This window comes from Miscanthus floridulus, chromosome 16, assembly GCF_019320115.1.
Source record: "Miscanthus floridulus cultivar M001 chromosome 16, ASM1932011v1, whole genome shotgun sequence".
NCBI lineage: Eukaryota > Viridiplantae > Streptophyta > Magnoliopsida > Poales > Poaceae > Miscanthus > Miscanthus floridulus.
Genome location: NC_089595.1, coordinates 84296756 through 84309107, shown reverse-complemented (window position 1 = coordinate 84309107; position 12352 = coordinate 84296756). Strand labels below are relative to the sequence as shown.

Genomic DNA, 12352 nt, shown 5'->3' with positions numbered 1-12352 from the left:
GTTCACGAATAGAGCGCCAACAACGTGGTTACAACGTGTTCTAAGGATGTTTGGGTAATTTTTACGAGAGCAACGTGACATCCAAGACAACTTTGACCTACACCATGCTCATGTACTCACTTTGATGCAATCAACACTATCAAAACATGCAGCTAGTGTTTAAACATTTTTGTTAGAAATTAAATGTCAAAATAGCATTGTCTTACTACTTTTCCATACTTAGGAAAGTTAAGGATTTCAATTGAGGCTAAGTAACCATTAACTCTTTTGTCGTAATTTTTAATAGATCTAAACCTTGTTAACTTCAACCAACAAATACTTCATGCAATAGTCCATACCTTATACTAACCCGTAGGAGCAAAATATTTAAGCACCATTTAACTATTTCGCTCAATATAATTCACCAAAAATGGTATTTTAACAATAGTTCAAGTGTTTGCCGACTTAACGAAAAGAGCTTATCTTAACGTCAAATTTGATTTTTGAGCTCCCAAAACACTAATTAACAACATCTATTTTCCAAAAGTTAAAGTTGTATTTCCATCTACTAAACTTGTACTTCAATTTTTATTTAAATACTAAATACAAGTTATGTTTGATCCTTGTTCCTAGAAATTGTTTTTCGCCTCATGTGCGTTATAAATTTAAAAAACCTAGAAACGTGTTAGGCTAATCCTTCTTGGACCTAAATCTCGGTGCTAAGCAAGCTCGTAACACCAGGGGTGTTACAGTAGGTTACAAGGTGACCGGACGCTCAGGTAGGTGAGTCCGGTCCCTGCTGACGTACGCTGACGCAACGCAGAGGAGCTAACCAGAGAGGACCGAACGTTAAGCGCATCAGGTCAACTTGGACCGGACACGTCAGGTCATGGTTTTGCCTCTCTAGAACCTCTCTGGAGTCGACCTTACGCTGCACAGTGGCGTTGAGCTGCACATCTGGTCACAGGGTGAAGGCTTGGGCACACGCATGGGCTGAAGTGATCATCGACACATCCGGTCTTGGACTGTGGCGAGTCCGGTCGCTCTTTAACACGTGCGAGGAAGCGAGTGGACCGCTGAAATCGTACGCGCGAGGTTGAACGCAGGGGACATGTGGACGACGATCGTTGACTGGACGTTGGGGCTGGTGCGTCCGGTCGATCTGACCGGCGCGTCCGATCGCCCCGAGTTGGGCTGCAGTGAGAGCCCAACGGCTCTATTTCGAGGGAGCCTCTATTTAAGCCATATGACCGGTTCAAGCTCTATCTCTTAGCCATTTGCATTGATATAGTAACCTTGTGAGCTTAGCCAAAGCCCTCCTACTCATCTTCATCATTGATTCATCATCTTTGTGAGATTGAGAGTGAATCCAAGTGCATTGCTTGAGTGATTGCATCTAGAGGCACTTGGTGTTCGTGTTTTGCTGTGGGTTTCACTAGTTATTCTTAGTGGTTGCCACCACCTAGACGACTTGGTGCAACAAGGATCGTCGAGTGGAGGAAGGTGGTTGTCCCTAGCTTTGCTCCTGGTAATTATGAGGGGTTCTTGACATTTCTCCGATGGAGAGCCAAAAGCTACTCTAGTGGATTGCTCATGGCTTGTGTGATCCTCATCTTGTGTTGGTTGTGCAGCACCCTATAGAGGGTTTGGCGTATGATACCAATTAGTGCGTGAACCTCCAAGTGAGTGTATCGTCACAACAAGGACTAGTTTGCCGGCAAGCAATTGAATCTCGGTAAAAAATCTTGTGTTATTTTGTCCGAGGATTTCTTGGTATTCATTGTGATTGATCGGCGTCATCATTGTGATTGGCTCAATTCCTCTATACAACGGTATAATCATCACATCTCCTACCTTGCATTTATATTTTTAGTGTTGGTTCACTCTATAGTATAATTAGTTTTGAGAGTAAGCTTGTGTCGGGCCTAGTGGTTAGTGTGGCTCTTTAGTTAGTCTTTGAGAGCACACTAACTTAGTGCAGTGACATAGCCATCGTGTGTTTAGAGATCATAGACACTAGAATTGTAGTAGGTGGCTTGCTTTTATTAGGCTAGCGCAACACTCGCTTCGCTGTTTAATTGTCTAACATATTTGCTAAGTGTTGTTGTAGAAATTTCTTAATAGGCTATTCACTCTCCTCTAGCTATTAGGACCTTTCAGCAGTCCACGTGCTGGAGAAGGCCACAATGGGCAGGAGGCGCGATGGAGATGGAGTAAGGCGTGTGACCACGCTCGGGCGCGGAGGAGATGCTGTCTGGCGGCTCAAAGACGCCGAGGCGACGGTGCAAAGCACGGTTGCAGCACTGCGGTGAAGTGCCTTCTAGAGAATGGAGACAACAGGCTATGGTAAGAGACGGTAGAGAAGACGATACGTTGGACCGTTGAGCTGGTGTCACGGTATGCTAACGGGAACATCCAGACGACCGGACACACTGAGCACATCATTTCTGTTGCAAGAAACACAATACTGAACACAGACCATGTACAAGAAAGCTATTGCATTTTTAAGAGAAAGAAGACATAAAAGAAAAATATATGGGCCACGAACAGCCCACCTTTCTCTCCCACAAAATGCCCACGACCTGCAGCCGGACCGACCAGAGTTGCTCCGTGGCTTCAACGACTAGACGCGCAAATGGGCTAGGAATTCCAATGGGCAAATGGAGGAGGAAAAAGTCAACATTATCTCCTCAACTTTTGCAAAAGTTTGATTTTTCTCCTTGAACTCTAAAACCAGGTAAACTACATCCTGAACTTTTAAAACCGTTCATTTTTCCTCTTGACCGGTTATGAGCGGTTTTCAAAGACAGTTTTGTTTTTTTTCTTTTTTATTTATTTCGGCTGAATCTTTGAAAAACTATAGTAAATCACAAAAAAATCATAAAATAAAAAATCTAATTTTGTTGGACTCCACATGAGTAGATCTACACAGTGAACAGATAATATGGTATGGTTTAGTACAAATTTATTGCTATAGCTTTGGATCTATACTTTTCTATAATTAATTTAGAGCTGCAGTTTTTATGGTTCAATTGTGGTGAATTTTTTATGGTGGGCTAATTATTGTATGCTTGAACTCTAGTAAAAATTTCATACTCATTGGATCATTTATAACTTAGTTATAGATTTATGTGTTCATAAATCTATAACTAAGTTATAAAAAATTTTACTACGATTCAAGCATACAATAATTAGCCCACCATAAAAGTTTCACCACAATTGGACCATAGAAACTGTAACTATAAATTAATTACAGAAAAGCATAGTTCTAAAGATATATCAAAAAAATTGTATTAAGGCATATCATATTATATATTCACGGTGTAGATCTACTCATGTGGAGTCCAACAAAATTATATTTTTTATTTTATAAATTTTCTATGATTTACTATGATTTTTTAAAGATTTGGCCGAAATAAATAAATAAATAAATAAAGACAAAAATGTCTTTGAAAACCACTTATAACCTGTGAGGGAGGTAAAACGGATGGTTTTAAAATATCATGGAGATGGTTTAGAGTTCATGCGGAAAAATAGACTATCGGAAAAAAAAAAAGAGGGGTAACTTGGACTTTTTTCCAAAAGCAGGATCGACGACGACTCGGCTTGATGATTAGGCTAAAATACGTTCTGGGCCGAGCTCTCTTACACGCGGCTCCAGCCCAGCGTGGCCAGCGACCACCGCACGGGCTTCTCGCGCTTGCGCCCGATTGCGTTGCGCCGCGCTTCGGCCCGGCCCCTCCCACAACCCGAGAACATCCGCCAGCCGTTGCGCAATTCGACGAGAAAACCCCACACGACCAATCCGGCACCTAGGGAACGCCGGCGGGGAGCGGTGCGGTGCCACGCCCTCACCGTGATTTCTCCTCCGCTCCCCGTTCGGGATCCCCGGCGCATCACCGGGCCGGCCGGTCTGTGCATCGCGGCAGGAGTTTTCGTCGATTGCCCCCGCCTGCCCTCAGTAAATCTCGCCAATCTCCTGCCCCGTCCTGCCCTGCGGATTCTCGACGGCGGCGCCGGATACCACGGCAGCGAAGGAAGGGAAAGAAGGGGCCGAAACCAACTTGGGCAAGGACGAGATCGGGGGCAGCAGAGCCGGAACCCCAAACCCCAGGCGAGGTAATGTCCCGTCGTCTTCCGTCTTTATCGTACCAGTCGGTTGGGCCTCTCGTCGCGTCTCATGACGCTCTGCCCTGTCCCGCAACTCATAGGCCGTACATCGCCCTAGACCAGCACTATCCCAATAATCTACTCCCTTTGTCCCAAAATAAAAGACGTTTTGGGTTTTCGTGCCACAAATTTGATTTGATTTGTAGATAATACGTGCAATATTTATATTTTCAAATAAATTTGTTAAAAAACTAGACAAAAAGATCTTTTCGATGATACTAATTACTTAGCATAAATATTTATATATTTTAATATATAATTGCCGGTAGTCGTTTCTCGGGAAGCGAGAACGTCTTTTATTTTGTGACGGAGGGAGTATCACCCAATATGGAGGGGTAGTACAATATTATTATTATTTTTAATATTCTAGGAGAATCTATCACCCAATAGGGGGGTATTACAATATTATTATTTATTATTATTATTTTAATATTTTAGGAGAGTCGCTAAATAGGATCCAATGTATCTACCCGATACCCATATAAAAGATGGGGCCATCAGGTGTGTGGGTGGGATTGGGTTGGGGGAGCAGGGTGAACCCAATATGACAGTTTTATGGGATATGAGAAGATATTGGGGAAGTGCTGAATATGCTCCTAGCTTTCCCTCGTTTTCCTGCCGAAAGTTTTGACTTTTGAGCACAAGTACACTTGCATATCATATCGTGTATAAATGATTTCTTGGTGAATACGAATAGTTAATACATTTCCATGGCATCTGCAGTTCTCTCGTTCTTGGTGCAAATGGTTAGTCGTTTGGAGATTTTTTTTATTTAGAAGGATAAACTATTGAGACAAACTTGGTTTAGATTAGAGTTGTTTTCTTGTGGTTCTTATTTTTAGTAGATCAAAGTATTCATATGATGGGCTAATTGAAAGAGCATAATGGCTGAGCCTAAAACTATTGCCGGCTGAAGTAGAATGGTCTTCATTGCTCTTTTGCTGCATTTCAATTGAAAGTTCGCCTTAATATCTTATTTTTACACGTCTATCAAATCTTCCATCTGATTGCATGTGGAATACTGCTTCTTTGTAGATACGGCATGTATAGAATAATACTCTGGACAAAATTTTGAAATAGAGGGAGTACTAAAGCAATTCAGACTACGCATTTTTGTCAGCTGAAGACATAAGCTGCCAAATTTTATGTCTTGTAACAGCGCTGTTCAATGATGAATTGGCATGATTAGTGCTTAAATAGCTATAGCTCTGTTAAAACTTTGAAAACAATGCTATACCTAAAAGGATCATGGGCGTAGCTATGGCCATTGCATAGACCATTATTGGTGCTATAGATAATAGCTTGTAGCTATAGCACATTTCATGCCATGTATGAAAATTTTTACTTCTCTTTCTCACTTTATAATGTGCATTCATGTTTAGACATAATTCCAATTAAAATCTGCTCTGGAAAATTTTTAAAACCAGTTCTGCAAATTTTCTCTAATTAAATTAACAAGTATTGTCATAAGAGATACAAACCTATGTAACTTCATATATATATCAATAAGTTCTATTTTTTTATGATTCTTCCATTTATAGTTAATGCATCTTTGACTAAATATATTTTGGATAGTGACTTTATTGTATTCAATTAAGAAGGTTTGACTAAGGTGCTGTTTGGTTGGGTTATTTTGCACTGTAAACGGTTCACAATGGTACCCACTACCGTTAATTTCCATTTGGTTTGGCTGTGCTGTATTCAGCTCATGGCGTGACCCGATCCCGTCCTGTACAATGCCCTTACTGCACACATCCTACCGCAAACAGATCATGTTGCAAGCAACTTACCTCACGTGGACCAAACAATCTATGTATTTGATTACTTTCTTCAGGTTGCAGCGGTATTCATTTCCCCCTTCAGGTTGCAGCGGTATTCATTTCCCTTTATGTTTGCGTTTACAATGCACTAATCGAACAGCACTTAAATATATATTGAGTTTTAAAAAAGGATACACATTAGTTTAGTACCTAAAAGAACTTGCTGTGTCAGGAATCTTCCGTGATATAGAAGCATGCAAGCCTAACCTTATAACCTAAAAACGTAATGTTGAACTTGGCCCAGGTTTACAATGTTGGTTTCTAAGCTTGAGATAGTTTTTTCTTCCCAAATGTAAACTATTTTTTCCCATAATGGAGTGTACACAGATTCATATAAAAAAAAGTTTGTGACCTCATGTTAGTTTGGGCTTAGACCAGGTGTATTTGCATCAAACATCTAGTCAAACTGAGGCCTGAGCTTCTGACATTGGGTTTGGCACAACCTAAGCTCATAACAAAGATCTTGGGCTGCCCATGGACTGCTTTAAGCTCTACCACCTCTCCGATAAGCTTTATTGGACCTTGCAGTCATGGTTTTTAAGTCGTCATCTTGGTGTCCAGGCGTACCCCTGATGCCACAGGATGCTACAAGGTTTTAGTATGCTATATCGCCTAGGTGTTGCCTAAAAGGCACCTAGACGTCCAGGCATACGCCCTAGCACCACAGGACACAGCAACACCTCAAACAATGCCCACAATGATTTTAGGTGTCTACCCTGCAAAATCAGCTTATGAGGGTTTCTTTCAAGGTGCCATTTTATTCAGTCCATGGGACCGTATTTGGAGAACTTGGGCTCCTAACAAATGCCGTTTTTTCATGTGGTTGGTCGCGCATAATAAGTGCTGGACTGCAGATCGTCTTGCTCGGCGGGGTCTTCAACATCACCAGAAATGTTTGCTGTGTGATCAGGAAGAGGAAACCATCAATCACCTGCTCGTTTCTTGTGTCTTCTCTAGGCAATTCTGGTTTGGGCTCTTACATAAGTTTGGACTGCAGACCCTCGCTCCCCAACGGGTTGAGCCGTCCTTTGAAGTTTGGTGGTGCCGATCTAATGAGATTGTCGCTGATCAAGATAGGCAGGGTCTCAATTCTTTAATTATCCTTGGAGCCTGGTCGCTTTGTAACCATCGGAATCGGTGTGTCTTTGATAGGGCTTCACCTACTCTGCAGGGCATCCTAGCTTCGGTCCACGAAGAAGCAAAGTTATGGGGTCTAGCGGGTGCGAAGGGCATAGCCTTGTTGACTGAACGGATACTTGGTGTTGCCTCATTGCTTGACTCGGTCTTTCACCCCTCGTTTGTGAGTGGGTTTGTTGTCTCTGTGTGTGTCTGGGAGTAGTTTGTTAGTTTGTGTGGGTTTGTTGTGGCCGTGTGTGTTGGGGTGTGTTGCGGTGTTGTCTTTGTTGTTTTGGGGTTTTCTTGTACCCCCTTTTTCCTTAATATAAAAGATACGCAGCTCTCCTGCGTGTTCGGAAAAAAAAAATGCTCACAGTGATGACACAGATATTACAATGTAAAACCTTGGGCTTAAAACTGGTTAAAGAATCCAGTAGTAATTCCGTATGGGTCTTATCTGTTTTTATTGTCATAGATAATATGCTTCATGTGTTCAATTTAGATATTTATGAGTTGTTTTTATCACATCGCAAGTGCAGGTTCTCACAATAGAAGTATGCCCAATGGATCGTGGCGGTTCCCAAAAGAAAAGACATAAATCTGTTGCAAATGCTGATATCATCAGTAATCTACCTGATGTTATCAAAGACAAAATTCTCTGCTGTTTACCAATAAAAGATGCTATAAGAACATGTTTCTTGTCAAGGAAATGGAGATACACATGGGCTTCAATGACTGAATTGATGTTCAGGGAAGATGATTTTGCTTTAGGCAATGGTAATGAAGATGGTGACAGTGTCAGATTTGCCTCCTTCGTCCATACGTTTCTCTCCCTCCACAATGGCCCTATTTTGAAGTTTGAAATGAATGCCCGACGAGTTCATACGTTTTCCCCTGGAGGACACATCCATAGGTGGATGCTTATTCTGTCAAGAAATGGAATTAAAGAAATTCAAATTAAGACAAGGATATGGAGGAATTACAAAATTCCTTCTTCTTTCTTCTCATGTGTGGAATTGGAATATGCTTGCCTGCAAGGTTGTATATTTCAGTCGCCACCTCTGTTTACAGGCTTTAAGCGAATGCACACCCTTCATTTTGTTGAGTTCTGTGCAACGGAAAACAATATTGGGGAATTAGTAGCAAGCTGCCCGAACTTAGAGGAACTTATTCTCTCTAGGTTGCTCAGCTTCGCTGATATCACTATCCACTCAACAAAGCTCAAAGTCCTAAGAGTTGATGGCATGTTTAAACATCTCAATCTTGTTACGCCACATGTCTCTTCAGCAGTGATTAACCTGCGAGTTAACACTGGTTATGTCCCAAGGGCTGGGTCCAACTTTAATCTTTCTCAATTCATTGGTTCTCTTTTAGATATTGAAAATATTTCATTACTCGGGCACGCTTTTGAGGTATGAACAAAGAAGCTGCCACACCACAGTGCGTACCCTGATTTTTATTATCTCACCGTTGAGTCATATGGTAGGTGACACCTTTCTACTTTACAGTGTGCAGCGCATGGAATCGTGCCTGGTAAACTACCAAGATTGTTAAATCAGCTGACGGAGATAACCCTGGAGCTTGACCTTGGTAACCTGAAGGAAGCAAACGCTGCTCACTGTTTGTTTCAAATTGCTCCCAACTTGCGCCGCATGGAGCTACAGGTACGGCTGATGAAAATCCTCACCTTGCGACATCTCATGAATCTTCATCTCTTCTTAACATTTTTCACTTTGCAGCTTATGCACAGGGGCTATTCTGCACCCACCTCGAATTTCTGGGACTCAGTTGATCACCAGGATTGTCTCTTCAAGAACCTTTATACAGTTGTTATGAACAACTTTACTGGTTCCTGTGCACAGTCAGGCTTCTTGGAACTTTTGCTCAAAGATGCGCCTGTACTTAGAAGTGCGCGAATAGAGGACAACAACAAACTGGACAAAGAATCCCTCAAACGCATCCTGAAGATGAGAAGAGCATCCAAGGACGCAGAAATAATCCTCCTTTGAGGCGTGGTCCAATAGATGGCTACTGTTGTTTCCTGGTGAAGCAATTTGATCCTCCTTTTTGTAGATACCTATTTCAGTGTGTCACCTTCAGTAAAGCTAAATGTCACACCTGAGTCATCAGTTTATGTTTCTTTTACAATTTGGGTTGGTACTTCGAAATTCAGTCTCACTCTCACTGCGTTGGTCAACATGGGTTTGCTTAACTGACTTTGTTATGATGGACAAACTGGTGCTTGTGAGTTGTGAAACTGTCCGTTTAACCTTTGAATGGATATCATGTTACCTAACCTAATTGACTTGACGTGCCTAATTTTTTTTTGTACGACTCGGTAGACTATAACTTCAGTATGTCTCCCTTCCAATAGCATTTTCTTATTGACAATGTTTTGCTGCGTGTGTGTCGCGCGTACTGTTTCTAATTGAGGCCGATTGTGTATCTCGAGCTGTTGCTTCGAAAATGTCAGTTGGGTCAGGTCAACTTTGCTGTCCTAAAAATGGCCTCCCAACTGTTCTGTGGAGGATAAGATCAGGTCCAGTCAAGTCTCAGACGGAGCACAAGATGGAACTCGACAACAGTCAAACTCGCGTTCGATTAGAACAAGTTACTTGGAGTTTGCAACAATTCAATTCGTCTCATCTACTCTCTCTGGACTGGATACCTTAGCTGTAATCCTAAGCTGTCATGTCATGTCCATGTCCTATGTGCTTCCTTTTTTTTCATTTTCGGGAAAGAAACAGTTGGCATTTTGGCCAAACTATGGTTGCAAAACGATCGTCGTATCATGATGATACTATTATTTTAGGTCGCAGGGCGAGAGAGATTAGTTTTGGTTAGTTGAATCACGCCAATCTTTTGGTGATTATTACAAAGATCGTCATGGCTGATCTCACAAGTGCATCAACGGCATATGATCTTACATCGCTTCGCGTTCGCAGAGACGAAACTGAGCTTGGTCTCCGACTCTCCGTCTCTCCGTGACACTCTTTCATTTTTTTTTTGTGCGTCGTCGACTGTCTTTCTTTTGGATATATCCTGCAAGGGAAGGTACGAAAAATGTGATGTCGTAAAAATGTTTCGCATGTGGTAAGTGCTGGGCTGCTGGCTCGTGTGGTATTTGCAAGAACGTGCACGTGCTTGGCGCTACACTGCTTGTTGCAGGTGGGCGGGTTAAAATTCCAAAAACATTCGGATGGGAGGACAAAAGAAAATTTGGGCTGTGTAGAAGTAGAGCTCTGGGCGAAGAAGAGGATGGGACTTTTTTTTAGAATGGAATGCAGAAAACTTCAGCCCGCGAGATTAACAAAAGTTGAATATACTACAGGCGTATGGTATTTTCGTGTGCACTAGCTCTAAAATTTTCCAAGCTCTAATGCACGTACGACGTGCCAGGCAGGCCGCGTGACCGTTTCTGCTTTCCAGGACCCTTCCCCTTCAGACGACCACTGACCACACACGCAGCTGCTGAGTTGAGTATACAGCTGAGCAGAGCATCTCACTGCCCGCGCTGCGCTTGAGGTCACTGCTGCTTTTACCATTTGGGTTGTTACTTTGAACCGCGTTGGTCAACATGGGTTTGCTTACCAGATTTTGGAATGAGGGACAAACTGGTGCTTGTGAGTAGTGAAACTGTCCATTTAACCTTTGAATGAATATCATTTTACCTAACCTAATTGACTTGACGTGCCTATTTTTTTTTTTTGGTACGCCTTGGTACTTCGGTAGAGTAACTTGCGCCCTGTTCGGCCCCATATTCGGCTTGTTCGTCTTCTTTTTTCAGCCGGAACAGTGTTTTTCTCTCACAACAATTCAGCCAGAACAGTGTTTTTTAGCCAGTTTTCAGCTAAGTTTCAGACCAACGAACGGGGCCTTGGTCTCCTTAAAAAATGCTGCCTTGTTGGACAGTATGTTCAGGACATTCCTGTTGCTGGGCCCGTCGTTCCCCTCCTATCCTATCCTATTTATTTGTCCACTTATTTCTCCATCCTATCATATCTACGTGTCCATTCGTTTCTCAAGAACCAGTCACGCAGAAATCACCGCAACGCCGTGACTGTGCTCCGTCGCGCCGCCTTGGGCGTCCAGGCGCTCGACGGACGGCATCTCCACCGCGCCCGAGCGCGACTGCCCGCCTTCCTCCCTCTCCATCGCGCCTCCTGTCCGTTGCGGCCACCTGTCTTCCTCCTGGCCCTTGCGTCGTCCTTGCCTTGCTATGGTGCTAGATGTGGCTGCCTCTCTGGCCGCTTCCTACGCCACCCCATGGCATAACCCTCCGTCGGCGGCACGTAGTATATGAACTCCTTTGCCCCAGGTGCACACAGTCGCGCGGCCCTCCTGTTTGTTATGGCGTCGTGCTGTGCCGGTTATCTTGACGCGCCTCCACCCCCTCCTCGCGTAGATGTCTTTCGCATCGCCCGTGCTGATGGCCGGCTTGCTCGTGGATGATCTTGGACGGCAGCGGCATGGTGGCTTGGCGCAGCGGGGCCGTGCGCGTAGCTGCGCTCCCTCCGTGCGGCAAGCGGCATGGAGATGTTGCGCGAAAGCGCATGTTGTAAGCGTATGTTGCAATTGTTTCAGATGTTTCAGAGGTATGTTGCAAGTGTTTCACATGGATGTTGCAAAAGTAGATCGAGATGTTGCATATATTGCAATGGCTATACATGCATATTGCAAAGTCTGTTCCAAATGTTTCATCTATTTCTCAGACGTATATTGCAAGCGTTTATCTGGATGTTGCATATGTTTCATAGTTGCAAGTGCTTTATCTGGATGTTGCATATGCTTGCAACGACTTGAAGTGTTTTCAGACGTTTTGCAAGTGTTTTAGACGTATGTTGTAAGTGTTTCAGTTGTTTTCGGACGTATGTTGCATGTGTTTCATCTAGCCGTTGCAAAAGTAGATCGGGTGTTGCATATGTTGCAATGGAACCCACATGTCGCTGCCGACTACAGCTGCTAGGGCGTCGTGCATGCGGTTCCCGTGTGAAGCGAGCGTGGGAAGCAGCCGACGCAGGCACAGGCTATCCCCGCGTGCTCGATACGGAGCAGCAGTGCAAGCGGTCCCCACGTGCGTGCGGAAAAGCGGAGCTGAAGCAAGCGGTTTCCATGGGAGAGCGGAGGGCATGGTTAGGGCGATGCATCCACACGATGCGGGCACAGGAAACAAAGAAGGCTTAGGAAACAAAGAGGTGCACGACACAAGCAGGCGCGGGCGTCCGGACGCTCGCATCGGTCCAAACGTCCGGGCGCTAGCATCTCCC

The 12352-nt window shown here is 43.7% G+C and overlaps 1 protein-coding gene across 1 annotated transcript; it reads left to right on the top strand.

Annotated features, from left to right (window-relative positions):
• Positions 1-3646: 3646 nt before the first annotated feature.
• LOC136512034 (F-box/FBD/LRR-repeat protein At1g13570-like) lies at positions 3647-9386 on the top strand. The gene is made up of 4 exons (XM_066506041.1): positions 3647-4098; positions 7625-8497; positions 8594-8749; positions 8825-9386. The coding sequence occupies exons 2-4, from the start codon at positions 7649-7651 to the stop codon at positions 9092-9094; spliced, it is 1275 nt and encodes a 424-aa protein (XP_066362138.1). The 5' UTR covers positions 3647-4098; positions 7625-7648; the 3' UTR covers positions 9095-9386.
• The last annotated feature ends 2966 nt before the right edge of the window (positions 9387-12352 follow it).

What these genes read in the sequence shown, in the direction of transcription:
- LOC136512034 (XM_066506041.1), top strand. Translation starts at nt 7,649, where the DNA reads ATGGATCGTGGCGGTTCCCAAAAGAAAAGACATAAATCTGTTGCAAAT. An exon ending in TACTCGGGCACGCTTTTGAG is followed by an intron (nt 8,498 to 8,593) that starts GTATGAACAAAG and finishes TCTACTTTACAG; the next exon opens with TGTGCAGCGCATGGAATCGT. An exon ending in TGCGCCGCATGGAGCTACAG is followed by an intron (nt 8,750 to 8,824) that starts GTACGGCTGATG and finishes TTCACTTTGCAG; the next exon opens with CTTATGCACAGGGGCTATTC.